This window comes from Antrostomus carolinensis, unplaced genomic scaffold, assembly GCF_000700745.2.
Source record: "Antrostomus carolinensis isolate BGI_N321 unplaced genomic scaffold, ASM70074v2 scaffold31665, whole genome shotgun sequence".
Lineage (NCBI taxonomy): Eukaryota > Metazoa > Chordata > Aves > Caprimulgiformes > Caprimulgidae > Antrostomus > Antrostomus carolinensis.
Genome location: NW_010314830.1, coordinates 1 through 15,601, shown reverse-complemented (window position 1 = coordinate 15,601; position 15,601 = coordinate 1). Strand labels below are relative to the sequence as shown.

At 37.0% G+C, this 15,601-nt stretch overlaps 2 protein-coding genes across 2 annotated transcripts; one reads left to right on the top strand and one right to left on the bottom strand.

Moving 5' to 3' along the window:
* Nucleotides 1–256: 256 nt before the first annotated feature.
* LOC104518778 (solute carrier family 2, facilitated glucose transporter member 11) lies at nucleotides 257–11,266 on the top strand. The gene is made up of 12 exons (XM_010167785.2): nucleotides 257–319; nucleotides 2,274–2,372; nucleotides 3,907–4,067; nucleotides 4,700–4,824; nucleotides 5,070–5,199; nucleotides 6,443–6,591; nucleotides 7,160–7,347; nucleotides 7,825–7,935; nucleotides 8,043–8,144; nucleotides 9,657–9,732; nucleotides 9,996–10,123; nucleotides 11,048–11,266. The coding sequence occupies exons 1-12, from the start codon at nucleotides 266–268 to the stop codon at nucleotides 11,264–11,266; spliced, it is 1,542 nt and encodes a 513-aa protein (XP_010166087.2). The 5' UTR covers nucleotides 257–265.
* A 1,190-nt stretch (nucleotides 11,267–12,456) lies between these two features.
* On the bottom strand, nucleotides 12,457–15,342 carry HSCB (HscB mitochondrial iron-sulfur cluster cochaperone; the record flags this gene model as incomplete). Its single annotated transcript, XM_010167784.1, has 4 exons — nucleotides 12,457–12,608; nucleotides 13,875–13,922; nucleotides 14,487–14,631; nucleotides 15,191–15,342. Coding segments are annotated over 4 exons (437 nt in total), but the record flags the coding sequence as incomplete, so codon positions are not given.
* Between the last annotated feature and the right edge of the window lie 259 nt (nucleotides 15,343–15,601).

The window sequence follows — 15,601 nt, the reverse complement described above, 5'->3', positions numbered from 1 at the left end:
AGCGGGTGACGAGCGGGCGTTTCCTGCCCTGGTTCAAAGGAAGGTGCCGGTGCTGTGGGATTAACCGCGGGAAGGCGCCGTGTAGCTTCTTGAGGCTTTGTGAACGTTGGCGTTTCTCTCTGAAAATAGTCGTGAACCTTTAAGAATGGCTAGAGATGGAAAACAAAAATCTGTGTTTAAATACAATAATAACTTCATTTCTTTGGCACCTTTTATTCCTGTAGTGTAGTTTACTAAATTTTGCAAAGGAAATCAAATTCAGCCCATGCTAAGAATGGAGTACCAGCACCTGCTGAGAGGGTGTAGCACGCACAGCAAGGTAAGCAGAACTGCCCTGGCCTCTGAAGATGGATCCTGCAGAGAGTTTGTAGCTTTGACAGAGATGCACAAATGCAAAATTCTCTGATTGCTTCGTGTTTACTTTTAAATAAAAATGCATAGATGAGCAGCCTTGTAAGGTTTTGTATTTTCCTTAGACCCTTAGGTGTGTTATATAATGGAAGCTGTAAAAACACGTTTTCTGATTCTTATGTTTTACATTGACTTCTTAAATTTTATTTTTTTTAATTGAATTTTGTTTGTGTCATGTGTCAGAAATGAGACAAAAGTGCTTATAAACTGTCAGGAGTTAAGTAGCTTACAGAACAGATAAGGCTGTTGTCTGTGCTCTAAGAAAATTGGGGACCAAACTACAGTGTGACACAAGATATTAGTGTAATGAGCAGACTGATTGGGCAGGAAGAGGAACGCAACTGTCATAACAAAATGTAAGTTTTGTGATGTATGTTAATGATTCTGGGGTTTTTTGTTAGTTTTTTTTTTCTGTCTCTTCTAAATTCCATGTTGTACCCATGAGACACACAAAATATCTTGACGGTATTTTGTTCATAGAAAGGTCTGAGTGTGCAGTGCCTATATTTACTACCTCTAACTGTATTTTTTCTACCGTACACGCTGCAGGCCTTATTTGCTACGCTTAATTGATTGCTTTCCTTGTCGTTCAGAAGAATACTTTTTTTTTTCCCCTTGGGAAAATGTAAGGAAATATTAATTAGCTTTTACTTTAATAAGATCAGTTTCAATGACTTCTGAATTTCAGTCCTGTATGAAGGAAGTTTTGATGAAATATCTTCAGGAAAGATACAGCTCTTTCAGAATACAGTATAGCATCTGGAATAACTCAGCATTTCTGGGAACTAGACCAAGAATGAAAATGATGAAGAACTAGTCTACATACCTTACAATGAGAAATTCAGGGAGTACAAGCTTGTAAACAACAATTAGATACAGTCTTTATCTGCGAAGGAAGAGGAAATTTGATCACAGAAATGTCTTTATCATAGGAGATGTTTCATCTCATGATTAGGTCCTAATTTTTAATGAAAAGGTTGTTAAACATTTGAACTGGATGCTATTTTTAGTACTATTATATTCAAGAAAAAGTAAAGTCAAGAAGCATCACATTAGAAAGCCAAATATATGTATGTATGAACCTCTAGAGATCTTCTCTGACCCAGTGGCCTCATAAAAAATATATTTTTTACTTTCTTGAGATTAGAATGTATCATAATAGTGGTTTCTATTGACCTTAAAACCTATGAGTCAATGAATCTATTGAGTTTAGCTCCTAAGTATTGATTTAGGAATGTAACTAAGTAATCAATATTGAAAAATTGAAAAATTAAAAAATATGTGCTAATAAACTTTAGATTGAATACTATTATCAGTGAATAATATGTTGAGATTTAAGATACTAAGGTTTAGCACCTGGTAACTTGCAGACATCCAATAATCAATTTAGGGACTTGCTGAGGGTAATAAAATACTATTTCTCACATCTCGGATGAAATGTGAGTCACAGAAATTGGGGATTTGGTTAATTCTTATAGTGAGTCCTTGTGCCTCTAACACCAAACACAAACAGTCCTAACATTCTTTTGTAAAAAATAGATGCTGTGAGCAATGTGGTTCACAAAAGCATTGACACTATTTGGTAAATATGCTGTCAGCAGTGCAATGGTTGTGTTGCCTACACTTAATCTGGATACTTGTAATTGTTACATCTCTGAAATATGCTAGTCACTGTGGCCAAAGTCAGTGTGAAATGTTTCTCCTGCTTCAGGGTTGGAGACTTTATATAGTTTTCTAAACACTTTCACTGTTCAAAACTAAATACATTATATATTTCACTGTGATTTTCTCCTAGATATTATATGCATGTTGGTTCAAGGCCCTATCTCTTTTCATGCCCATTCCTCTCTTCTGTTCTCTAGTTCCCCAGCTGGACCTTGTTTCTGGCTGTTTGTGCTGTTGGAATTGGAGGGACCTTTCAGTATGGGTATAACGTTTCCATTATCAACGCACCCACACAGGTAAAATTTCTCTCGTCCACAGGGTTGTTTTACGGTAATGGAGGTATCCTGTCTAACTGGCCAAGAGGCCAAATGCACTTTTATTGCAATCACAGCGGAAACCAAGGCAAGCTTCCTCTTGTGTGAAGGATTCTTGTTGATTTCCAAAATGGTTTAATGTGATTTGTTTGTGAGTAACTGAATGAATAAGTAACATCTTTCAGTTACACTTTTGAGGAAAATAGCCCAGAACATTAAGAATAGAATAGAATAGAATAGAATAGAACATTTTCAGTTGGAAGGGACCTACAGCAATTATCTAGTCCAACTGCCTGACCACTTCAGTGCTGACCAAAAGTTTACGCACTTTATTGAGGGCATCATCCAAATGCTTCTTAAACACTGACATGCTTGGGGCATTGACCACATCTCCAGGAAGCCTGTTCCAGGGTTTGACCACCCTTTCTGTAAAATGTCACCACCATTTCTCCTAATGTCAAGTTTAAACCCCCTCTGACGCAGCTTTGAACCATTCCTATGTGTCCTGTCACTGGATAACAGGGACAAAGGTTACAGTTGTCTGTCACAAGCAGCTTACTGAGAAAGTTCTTAAAGAGCCAAAAAGTTGCATCTGTAGTGTCTGAGTATCTTGTAGGTCTTTTCACCTACTTTTTAATTTTACATCCATTGCCATGGCCTTGAGGATTCTGTGTATTTTGTGGATGACTCAAGAGCAAATGGTCTTGTGAAAATGATGGGTATAATTTTCTGCTGTCAGCTGATTGATTTTCTTGTGAAGACTGAATTTGCTGCAACATCATACGCTTTTTACAAAGGATAAAATAAGATGTTTGTGAAAGAACATGTGAATATGCTGGAAACAGAAAGTTCAGGAGGTTTGTTCTGTTACATCTTTGTTTGCTGGTTAAGAATAGGAGCCTCTGATTACAGCTACGTGTCAGTTCAAGAGTTTCTAAAGACAAATTTTAGGAAACTGAGCACATGGAATAACAGTTTAAAAGTTCTGACACATGAATACTGTAAGAAAGGTGGAGGAATATTGGAGTTGCAGAAAGGGATTTTACTATGAACTGTTGGATTGCACTAAGGCAGGAAGATTATAACAAGTGTCAGAATGAGTCTCCTGACGGTAAAATTTGTTAGGTTATGTGGGACCTATGTCCTCTGAGATGTTCCTAAAAAAGCAGGACTTACCCATCCACCCTGTCCCCCCTGCATTCAGAAGGACCTCAGAGCTCTTCCATAGCAGTGTATGGAAAGGTTATGTTTCTCCTCTAGTGGAATACAACCTCTCCTGAGGTAGAGTACAAAAGCAAAGATCCTCAGTGGTCTTTGAGATGTATGGGGAGTGGGAATTGGTATTGTGGTCAAGGAAGATTCTGCTTGTCATCAATGTTTTTAATATAATACAATTAAGATGATACATTTTGTTAGCTCCCAGAATTGGTTTTCATAATTGAGGTGCGAGTTATTTATAGTGCTACACTGTATGGCTACACATAATGCTGCACATTCATCATTCTTTCTACTGCAGCATATACACAGGTTCTTAAATGAAACCTGGATGAGTCGTTACCACAAGGAACTAAATCCAGATTTGCTGACTTTTCTTTGGTCTGTCATTGCTTCTATATTTTCACTTGGAGGCCTGTGCGGAGCCCTTATTGGAGGCAGCATGGCAATTCGCTTAGGCAGGTGAGTTGTAGCAGCAGGCATATAGCAGCGTGTTTTCCTTTCCTACTTTCTCACTGGCATATAAAGTAAATAAATGGAAAAAGTGGGAGAAAATGTACCTTAAATGACTGTAAATATTTTTCACTTAAAAGCAGAGTTTTCTAGTAGAATTTGTACAGTTTGTTCAATGTGCCTTTAAAAGATGAGCCCTGAATTACAGCCTTCCAGTCTAATCTTTCCATTACATTTATTGAAATCTAGGTAGGAGTATACACTGTATGGTAGGAAACACAGGTCCCCCATAGACATTTGCAGCCTTCACGCCAGTAAGGACATGCTGTGTAATTTGTAACATTTCATGCACGTTCTGTATAGATATAGGATAAATGAACAAAAACCCCACTCCTAGCTTGTCAGACATTTCTTCCATATTTATATATTATCCTTATGTTTAGACTCTTTTTTTTTTTTAATATGAGTAAATAGTTGTATCAGATATCTGGATTTACAGTGAATAGCATGTTCCTTCAGTATAAAGTTAATTTTTCCCATATTGCCAGAAAGGAAAACTTTTTAAAAACCATGTTATTGCAGATTTTGTTAATATTGGTGTTTGGTTTTTCTCCCTCCCCCCCCCCCCCCCTCCCCTTTAGGAAAGGAGCTCTTTTGATGAATAATATTATAGCAATACTGGCCTCCATTTTAATGGGGATTAGTTTTCCTACAGGATTGTTTGAGTTACTGATTGCTGGAAGATTTTTGATTGGCATAAATTCAGGTGAATGATTTCCTATTCCTACTTTCAGTAAACTATGGTAAATGATAAATTGATTGTTACTGCTGATTCTTTGGGCTGCTTTGTAGATATGATGACAAACGTTCTGTAGTCTAACCTGGAATCTGAGGGCTGATAAATTAATAGAGAAATTAGTAACTAAGTCTTATTTCCTATATGTTTTGGTTCAGTGACTCTTTTCAAGCAAAATCTGTTAATAGGAAAATGTTTTTTCTGTTTATTTGCAGGTATTGGGATCTGTGTGCAGCCTCTGTATATTGGGGAGGTTGCCCCAAAACATCTTAGAGGTGGCATGGCCATGGGGAGTTCCATCTTTCTGACTGGGGGAATTCTGACAGGGCAGATAATTGGTTTGAGGTTAGAAATGCTTTTTTTTTTCCTGCCTGGCATTACTTGCATGTAAAGAATTCCAATTCCCTGTAGCTGCCTGCAAAACATTCATTGAGGCCATTGTAGCATTAGTGAATCAATTCACGCGGAAGGTGTACCTGTAAGAAAAAACCCTTCTTTTGTCACCTTATTCCTACAACTGCAGACCATCTGTATTATCTCTCCAGGAAAGTATTCTCAGTTCAGATGGGTCAGCCAGAACAGCATTGGTAAAACAGGTGTATTTATGCTGAGTTCATATTTTTTGCCAGTTTCTTGCTGGAGACAGTGGATGTTGTAAGACAGGACTTGAGAGCAAAGGACTCATAATTTCTGTATTGTAGCTGCTGGTGGTTTTGTCCCTTGTGAGATCAGATGAAGTTGCCAGGGACTTTATCCCATTGTATCTTAAAAAGTTCTGAGAACAGAGACTGCACAACCTCAAGATTAAAAGCTTCTTTCATGAAGTCTGCTGGAAGCTTTCCACTGCCCTAAGAGCAACTGACAGTACCCTGAGTAACAGCACATTATCTATTTTTTCTCTGTCCCTCTACCAAAAGCACTTAGACTTCTCTTTGTTCTTATTGCTAGCTTTGAATTAACTAATTTTGCTAGATACTTTAGGTGTGAAGTGCTACAAAATAAAGTAGAATCTAAACCTCAGACTGCGTAATCTAGGCTCAGTATTTAAAATGCAATACACTTCCTATTTTAACAAGTTTATATGGCCCACAATACATCATCCTGCTGATTCTAACTATACCGGTTTTAATGATTCCTTTCTGTGTAATACACTTTCTCATTAGATCAGCTTTGAACGGGAGGTGGAATCAGATGATTTTCTGAGTTCCTTTCTATCCTAAATTGTTGTGTGATTCTCAAAAGCAGATGGAAAGGCTGTTGGCGACTTTAAGTTGAAGTCTATATGCTATTACCTTCCCACATTGCTAGAAAATACTGCTTTGGCAAACCTGAAAATAATGCTTAGGACTAACACAACAATAAGCAGCAGTAAAGTAGTGTTGCTCACCTCTTCCTGAGTAAAATCTGATTTCAGAGTGGCTGGAAAATATTTTCTCAACCTCTCCGCTGCGGTTCACAAGATGTAGGTAACTGGTTAAAAGGGAACTTCTCTCAAAGGACAAACATCTTCCTCTCAAAAGTCTTCTGAATAGTCACCAATAGTTAATTACTTGGCACTTTTTTCCTTCTTTTTTTTCACACCTCTCAGGGAATTATTAGGTGGAGAAAAGTATTGGCCTCTGTTGCTATCTAGCAGCTGCTTCCCAGCGTTTGCCCAACTTTTATTCCTGCCGTGGTTTCCTGAAAGTCCCAGATATCTTCTTATTGACAGAGGTGATGAGCTGAGCTGTGCCAAAGGTAACTTACAGCATTTTTGCTTTTTCTGTGTCTTCAGAAGGGTACAATGAGTATATTGGTTTCCAGATTTTCCTTTTCTCTTTATCAGCACAGCACAGTTATATTGCCTAGTGCTTTTTTGGCCCACGTTTTTTCTTCCAGTGAGCTTATACAGAAAGAGGGATTGTGGAACTCAGGAGTCTATAATGGATTATGAACAAAACTTGATTATCTCATTTCAAATATAAGTTTGTGTTTTGTTACTCTCTAATGAAATCTCTAAAGGTTTCATAATTTTTCTCTTGGATGAATTAACGTACCTGAACTACTTAACTTCTCACTGGATTGTTCATTTCTCTGGTCACGTCACAGGTTAAGTATCAGTTACATCAGGTATTTTCTTCCATTCAGTGATACTTCTGTAAGAAATAATTAAAAATAATGTAATAAAAAGGAGACAGTGTAAGTAGCTGAAAAATTAGAGAGCTTTTTACTGGAAAAGAGATGATGTCTTAGGGGAAAGAGATGATTTTCCAGAAGTTGTGGTCAATAGATAATCATAAGAGAACTGATTTTCTCCTTTTTTTAGCTTTGAAGCGATTTCATGGTTCTTCAGAGTATCGAAGGGAGATGGAAGACATACAACAGGAATGTTCTGCCTTGGATGGGGAGAAACCCAAGAAGCCCTGGCAATTATTCACTGATCGTGGTGTGAGATGGCAGCTTATTACTGTGATTGTGATGACTATGGGCCAACAGCTCAGTGGGATAAATGCTGTAAGATTTCATACATACAAACAGCTTTAATAATTAATTTACATCTGTTTTTCAACCTTTTGTTAACATGAAGGATTCATGTAGAGACGCTCAGAGAAATGGGATAAGTGGGAAAGAAAATATTTTTTTATTATTTCTGTGTTTCTCTTTTTTTTCCTTTTTTTTTCAATTCTGTGTTTCTGGTATGTAAATTTCTTTAAAGAATTACTTAGTACTTGTGTTTACATCTTCTGAAAAAGTAAATAAAGGTGGGTCAGCTTATCCCATTGTGTCTGATTTAAGAATGTGAAGTATTTGCTTTCATGATAGCAACACATTTACCTAGATAGGAATTTAACAGATTCTTCTTGCTGTTTACATCAAATTAATAACTCACAATGTAAAATACATTGAGCTGCACCTTTAGTATGAACCTGCCTTTGTTTCCAGGTGCGATTTAACTACTGACAATGCCCCTTTCTTGTGTGTGTGTTGTAGATTTATTTCTATGCAACTTACATTTTTGAACAAGCTGGGATCCCAGCAGAAAAAATCCCATATGTGACACTCGGCACTGGAGCTTGTGAATGCCTCACAGCCCTCACCTGTGTAAGTAACAATTTCTTCTACCTCCTAGCATAAAGAGTAATGATTCTTTTTTAAGAACATGGGAAAATAGATCAATATAGTAACAGAAAATTATGTCTTGTCCACAGGGCTTACTGATAGACTACCTGGGAAGAAGATACCTCATCATTGGGGGTTATCTCCTTATGATGCTTTGGAGCATTGTTTTAACAGTCTCTCTGACTTACCAGGTGTAAAGAAGGACTCATTTATATTACATGATATGTCTATAGTGAGTGAAAATCTGCAACACTCAGGCTGGAAGAGCTGCATAGGTTTATAAACAGCTGCATAAAAGATGTCAGCAATTGAAAGATTTGATCAATTCTGCAACTGTATTTCCCTAAAATAAGAGACTGCTCTCAGCTGAGATTTGATCATGTATTTGTCTTAAAGCTGCAGCTGCGTTTGCTGACAAAACTAAGTGATGACATAACAGCATTTTTTCTAACTTTTAAGGTAATTTTAGGATGAAATACTACATAGTGATGATATTGAGCATTAGGGTCCACTTCAGTCAGTTAATTGTAATGCAAACAATCAAACAAAAAATACTGTAAAGATGCTGAAATTCAAAAGACGTTTAAATCCATGAAGTGTAATTTCACCAAAACCATTGGAAACTCACTAGAGATACTCAGTGCCTTAAATTTATCATGTGAAGACAATATCCTGCCTCACTTCGATGTAGTATTGTAAATTGTTCTGTATACTGTATCAGCTCAAGTAAGTCAGCCCCACAAACCTACTGAAATTAACATTTAGAGGAAGTCTGTCTCTACATTGTCAGACTGTACTGTATTTTAATATTTATTGGTACCTTTGGGTAATCCAAGCAAGATTATGTAGATGTAGCTCCAGCGGTGAGCAACTCAATTTAGTCAGTACTTGGTTGCCTGATAAATCCTTATTTGACAAAGGTGGGATTAAAGCGCTGCAATTCTTTCCCTGTCCACACCATCAGTGTTTAGAGCTGGCTTTAAACGGGCGGATCACGCGCAGGCACGTTGCAGGTCAGACGTTTGGAGGGACAGCGGGGTTAGGGGCTGCGCAGATTGGCAAACCAGCCACAGAAGAGGCAGCTACAGTGATTTCTGTGTGGTTGGAGTAAAAGGAGCTGCTCGGCCAGGCAGAAAGCTGAATGAGCCAGCTGTTAGGCAGAGGCCTAGGCTTAATTATTTTATTGTAAGTTTTGTAAATTTCTTGGTTTGCTTTTGAATAAGGGGATTTCAAGCTGTTTGGTCTTTCTAATGCACCTAGTTTAATCTGTATATAGTAATCTCATGTTTATTCACTATTGAAATTTATGTATTGATAAATAATGTGAAGTCATGCTGTGGAAGTGTTTAATGACAACGAACTCATGGGATCAATATAAAATACCAAAAAAACCCACTGACAAAATGTTAAAACTAATAACAACACATAATTGTTATATTCAATATTGGTGTCAATTTTTAGTGTTGGCGGACTAATTATAAATTTTGACAGAAGTACTAGACTCTATTTAGTAAAAAATATTAAATGAACAATATTTAAATTCTCTGAAGAAGTACTGTTAAATAAATTAGCTGTAAACAGCCATGACTGACTGTTGGTCTTAGTTGCAATAAAATAGCAAAAGGAAATGTAACTGTTAAGCCAAACTTTAAAACTAGATTATAAAAATCTGAACGAAACATTTTTATTCTCTTCTGTTCCAGGAACTGTATTCGTGGGTGCCTTATGTGAGCATGACATCTATATTTGCCTTCATCTTGAGCTTTGGGTTGGGACCAGGTATTGCACAGTAGCGACTGTTTGAAGTGGTGAAATGTGTGTCTGGGGCCGGGGGGGTGTCAGTAGCGCTGCAGTGTATGCCGGGCAGTATTTGCTGCAAGGCAGCTGATGCTCTGGTTAAGAAATGCGAGGGAGCCCATCTAATTAGAGCAGATCAGTCTCCCATAGTCTGAAACTGAACAACTCAATTTTTCTGGCATTGGAAATACCGCAAATGGACATTTAACGTAATAATCTATTGTTTCTGAAACTCATTCCTCCAGGTGGCATAACAAATACCCTGACAGCTGAATTATTTATACAGTCTTCACGTCCTGCTGCTTACATGATAGGGGGGACTGTGAGTTGGATTAGTTTCTTCATGATAGGAATGCTTTTTCCCTTCATAGTGGTAAGTATGCATAACACATTTTCCTAATTGCCTCATCTCCCATTTAATCTTCTGTCAGGTTCCATGAAATTGCTTTTTCTGATACAGTAACACTTAAATGTAGGATGCACATACCTCTCAACCGAGTATACCTAGATTCAGTCCCTCTTAAAGTATTTTCTAGATAACAACAAAAAATCATAAAATATGATAAATTAAAAGGAATGCATAAGGGTAGTTGTCATGACCAGATTAAAAAAATGGAGAAGGTATCAAAACTAGAAAAACTTCAATCAGATACTGAGATTCAAATAACACATTTCTTAATAGTGCCTGTGCTTTTATGTCAACGTAAAATAGAAGTAGTATTTGGGTCTAGTGGTTCACATCTCTGAGAGATTGCTAAACTTACATAAGAGGGTTCTGTGATCAGGAAGATTATTAGGAAAAACAATACAGACTTTCATTTCTAGCTTTTTATTTTCAGTTTTAGCACTTATTCGTGGGAACAGAACACACAGAATCAGCACTCAGAGGGGTATCTTGATTTGAAAGTCCCTTCTTGGTTGAACTCTGCTTTTCAAGAAAGACAGTTCATTTTTTTCAATGTATAGCTTTCAAAAATGCTAATAATCATTCAGAAAAAAGATAAATAATGTAATTTTAAAATAAGCAATAGTTAAGTAGCTAATACTGACCTGTCATTACATTGTGAATAGTTTAGTGTGTGTTTACATGGTTTATTATTATTATTTTTTTATTAAAAGACTACCAAGTGTATTGCATGGCGCTTGGTAGTCTTTTACCTATAAATAAATAAAACTTAAATGTAAGGTAAGGATAGGCTGAATGTCTTTTTATTAAATGGAAACAAAAAGCTTTTTATTTTCCCAGCCCTGCTGTTATACTTGAAATATGTTGCAATCAAATCAATTTTATTTTCAGAATGGACTGAAACAGTATTGTTTTCTGGTGTTCTTACTGGAGTGCTCCTTAGTTGCTGCTTTCATCTTCCTTGTAATTCCTGAGACAAAAAACAAATCTTTTCTGGAAATCAAAAAGGAATTTCACAAGCTTAATTTTGGAAGAAATATCAAAAAAAAGGAAACAGAGCTTTATGAAAGAAGGCAACTCCGTGATGAATTCTTAAAAAATTCTGTGTAATTTCACAGTTGTAATGGAACTTTAGTGAGAATTATGAACAGCATCTTCTAAATCAGCAGAGTAATACCATGAACAAGTAGCTTATCAAATTCCCTGTATACTTAGAGGAAGTTTAATTAAAGGCGAGTTAATCTTTCTGAAATGCTGTTAAAAACATGTTATATTTTACACAGAAGATTCGATGTTTAGATACAGCTTGATGTTGCAGGGATGCAGAAATGCCAGCAGAGGGTGTTCAATGAATTCCTCCTCCCGGCAGATTTCTTCAGATGATTCAGTAGCTCTTTTGTTTCTAAGCCCCTTCTTCAGATTTGGGTAATCAAGCATATGTTACTGCTTTGCCAAGTAAAATAGTCTGAGGCATTAAAACTCGAATAAGAACTGGCCTACTGAGAAACCAATATTTGAAATATTCTAGTTTATATATGGGGATATTTAGTTCCCGTTTTTCACTTAAATAACTTACTTATTTGAAAGATTTAAGGACATTCCTCATCTAGTCCTACTATTGTAACTGTACAAAGACAGTACAGCACCTATCTCAATTACTGTTATTTGTACTAAAGTTCATCAGAAAGACTTGTTTGCTAATAGGGGTAATAATAAAACAGTTTATTGGGTTTGAGTTTGGGTTTATTTTTTTCACCCTGACCCAGCGTCATTTTAAACTGTGCAACAAGGCAAACCTCTTTTAGTTTTGAAGGTCAATTCCCAGCAAACTGAGATCAACATCACAAAAAAGCACTAAGTAGCCGAGAGGACAGATGACAGGAAGCAAATACACTTCACCTTTACAGATTTTTCAAGATGGGCTGATAGAACACACACAAGGAGACTACAGAGAGCTTGAAAGACCTACTGAATGAGCTTTCTGCTTCATCTCTAACATTTTGTCCAGGACTCTTTCTCATATTAAAATAAATTCTTCATATTTTAGTAGTCAAAAAGTAAGAAATCTTAATTACACACAGTATTTGTATGCCATTCTGAGACTTCTTTCCATACCTGTAACTGCTAGCACAGTAGTCCTGCCTTACCCATTACAACTTTTCCTGGTTGTAAGCATTTCCTGATTCTCTCTGTTACTTACTAAGTGTTCAGTAAGCACTGGATTTCTTTTATGTTTATCTTCCTTCTCTCAGAATTAAAGCTTTTAATTAAAAGGTAGGAGGCAAACACAATTTTTCTGATTTTGGTAACTAAAGCAGCTGTTTAATTTGAAATAACTCTTAATGGTAAAGCAGGCAGTATCAGGAAGGGATCTTCTTGTGCTTTAGTTTATCTTCTAAGTTTGCAAAATATTTCATTTTGGCTAGAAGCTTCTTAGCTTCTTGAAGGTCATCTGAAAAGAAATAAACCGTTATTAGTTTACAGAAGGAGGGCTGAATTTCCATTTTCAAAATTAATTTCAAGATTTCAATGACAGCACGCATTTCAGGACTAAGAACTGCGCGTTGTAAGGACCCATAAACCATGTAGCCTATTATTTTCACCTTGGATGGTTCTGAAACACCTCAACTGAGGTGTTCCACAAAACATCTGAAAAGGTACAATTCAGAAAATAATGTAACATGAGTACCCTTTAATGACTGCTGTAGTAGTGACGTAGCTGATGGGGAACTTTAAGTATATGGACAAGACAAACTTTTTTTTTTTAATGCATGTAATTAGACCAACTGCCATCACTGAAAAATGCAAAAGATTTGTAGGACTCTGGTGCAGATAGTGTCAATTCCAAAAGTGATACTGAAACAGTTTCTCCTTAATTAAACAATTGGAGGGGAAAGTAGGTGATAAACCTCCTGACAAGGACAGATGTAACAATCCTTAACTCTCATGGTACAAGGAATGACAAATTAGGTGGTTATAATCCTTCGCATGTAGGCCTCGTCAGCACTACTTTGTGTTTGATGTTTTACAATTAGAACATACTACATAAACCTGACGATTAAAGCATTCCAAGACCCAGGAGAGACATGTAAAGGTTTCTTCCCAGAGTAAGAAGCTAGTCTGGAATGGTTCAATCTCCTGCCTATCAACTAGTTGTGGAATAAAGTTATGTTGATTCTTGCACAGAAGTCCCTAAAACTTGAAGCTAAATGGGGCACCAGGACTTTTCCTGCCGTACAGCTTCCGTGGCGAGCAGCAGAAGTGGTCCTGTCCTGATGTTCACTGCAAAGAACAGCACCTACTACTCTGCTGACAGCTTTGAGTCTGCAGAGCAAGAGCTCCCAAATCCAAGTTTGAAACCTCAGAATAGGTGGTAAGTTTGATTAAGAAGAGTCTGTCCTTCCCAGTATTCTGGGAAACAAACAAATTCTTTGCATCTGCACTCCCACTCAAAGTGATCATTTTGAAGCAAATTGAATTAACTGGAAATTTTGTATTGGATTTTTTTTTTTTAATTAATTGTGAGGTTCTGAATTTCCCGAATCAGCAGAAAGGTCAGCTTAGAAGTATCTATTTTAAATACCAAACAAGGAATACTTATTTATGCAGTATTTCAGTTTTGCAGTTCAGGTAATATTTGCCAATAAGAGAATGTGGGTTTTTTTAAGCATTTATAACCGATATGTATGGTAGCTAAATATTTCATAGAAATAGCTACCTCTTTCAAAAGCTGCAGTCACCTCTTTGGTCAGTTCTTCTTGTTTAACTGTAAAACAAATTATTTCATTCACATTTTGTTACATATTTAATATATTTAATACCACTGCATAATGATTGTGGTGGGAAACTTAATTATTAGTCTCATAGTCTTCTGGGAGCTAAAAGAGCTCTCCATAATATTGCTGTCAATTACTTTTTTAATATTATAATTTCAAACACATATATTTATTTCTTTAAACAGGTTTACAGACTTCTTTATAACTGAAGAAATTATTTAATATGGTCAGTCAAGCATTTTATTAAACTTTGAGTTTTTCTTTCTTTTAGAACAGGGTACTTGCCCTGATCTGCTGAAAAAAAAACAAAACAAAACAAACAAAAAAACCCCCAAACCTATTTTGCCATTGGCACAGGTATGGTTATACAGATTTTCTCAAGCCAGATTTGATGTTTAGGTGGTACAAACTGGTAAAGACAACATTGGTTTTGGGGGGAAGCTCTTGCAATGAGTCAATTCAAGACTAATGCAAGTTAGAAATACTAAGAGGCTCTCGTGTTATACAAGATATAGTAAATTAGTTCTGTGTAAAGCCCTCGGATCATAACCTACCTTTAATTAAAGTTTCAATTTCTTCAAGGATATCCTCATTTTTAGGCTCTGCTAATTTCTCATTAATTTCCATTATTTCCGTGAGAAACACCGAGTCTGCATCACAGTCTGTCTCTTGTGCTGGCTCTACTCCATTCAGCTCCAGCTGGTGAGGAAAATGGGAGTTTTGAAATACTCATTCTTACATGTATTTCAACGTAAATTATTTTCTTGAATATTAAGTCTTTTAGTAGGGCTCACTGAGATTCATATCTGATAAACTTCCAGTTTATTCCATGAGATGTGCATAAACAGAGTCAGTCATAAAATTAACTCCATAGGTAGACCTTAAAAATCAGCAGTTGATGAAATGAAAAAAAAAAAAAAAATCTAAGGTAGGCTGCCCAGGGTTAGACTGAAATTTCAAGGGAACAGCTGTGGCCAAACAGTGTGCGGTGAGGGAAACAAATTAGCGTAACATGAGCAGCAAATGAGATGGTAATGATCAGTACAGTGTTAAAGAACATAGTGGAAAAGCTGACTAATTTTTGGACAAGTTTGGTTTTGGTCTCCCTTCAATCCCTGGTAATCCTCTTCTTCAGAGGAACACAAATTAGCATCTTAATTATGCGTCAAAGTTCAGATTCATTACACTGGCACCAGCTGCTGCAGCTACCTATGATTATTTATGGGAGCAGCGACAAAATATATAAGGGACACCTTACTAGATAGAGGCCACGGCTCAAAGGGTTCAGGAGAGTTTGGTAGGCCTTGTTAATCAAGGAAGAGTGTTGCTCAGAGTAGAACTGTTCTTTCTGCAAATGGACGATAAGTAACAGTAACAAGTTAATAACAACTGGCAAAATACACTTTGTCACTTATTGTGTCCCACAACAATACGAGTGTAAAACTGCAAGTTGGTTTTTAAGAGATAGGAAGAACAGGCAGAGGGTGATCCGGGCTTGTGAACTGTGTCATCGCATGCAACTAAGATCTGAAGAACCGCAGCAGTGCCTTCTCCTCATCCTCCGCCGCAAAACTGGGCACAGGGCTCGGCTAAACGCTGGGACCCGGGAACCGGAGCGCCTCTGCAGTCCCGGAGCATTGGGGCGGGGTGACCCGGCACTCCGCTTCGC

Bases quoted from the DNA above. Each gene is read 5' to 3' on its own strand.
- LOC104518778 (XM_010167785.2), top strand. From the start codon at position 266: ATGCTAAGAATGGAGTACCAGCACCTGCTGAGAGGGTGTAGCACGCAC. The intron at 4,825-5,069 runs GTGAATGATTTC...GTTTATTTGCAG, and splicing joins TTTGATTGGCATAAATTCAG to GTATTGGGATCTGTGTGCAG. The intron at 8,145-9,656 runs GTGTAAAGAAGG...CTTCTGTTCCAG, and splicing joins CAGTCTCTCTGACTTACCAG to GAACTGTATTCGTGGGTGCC.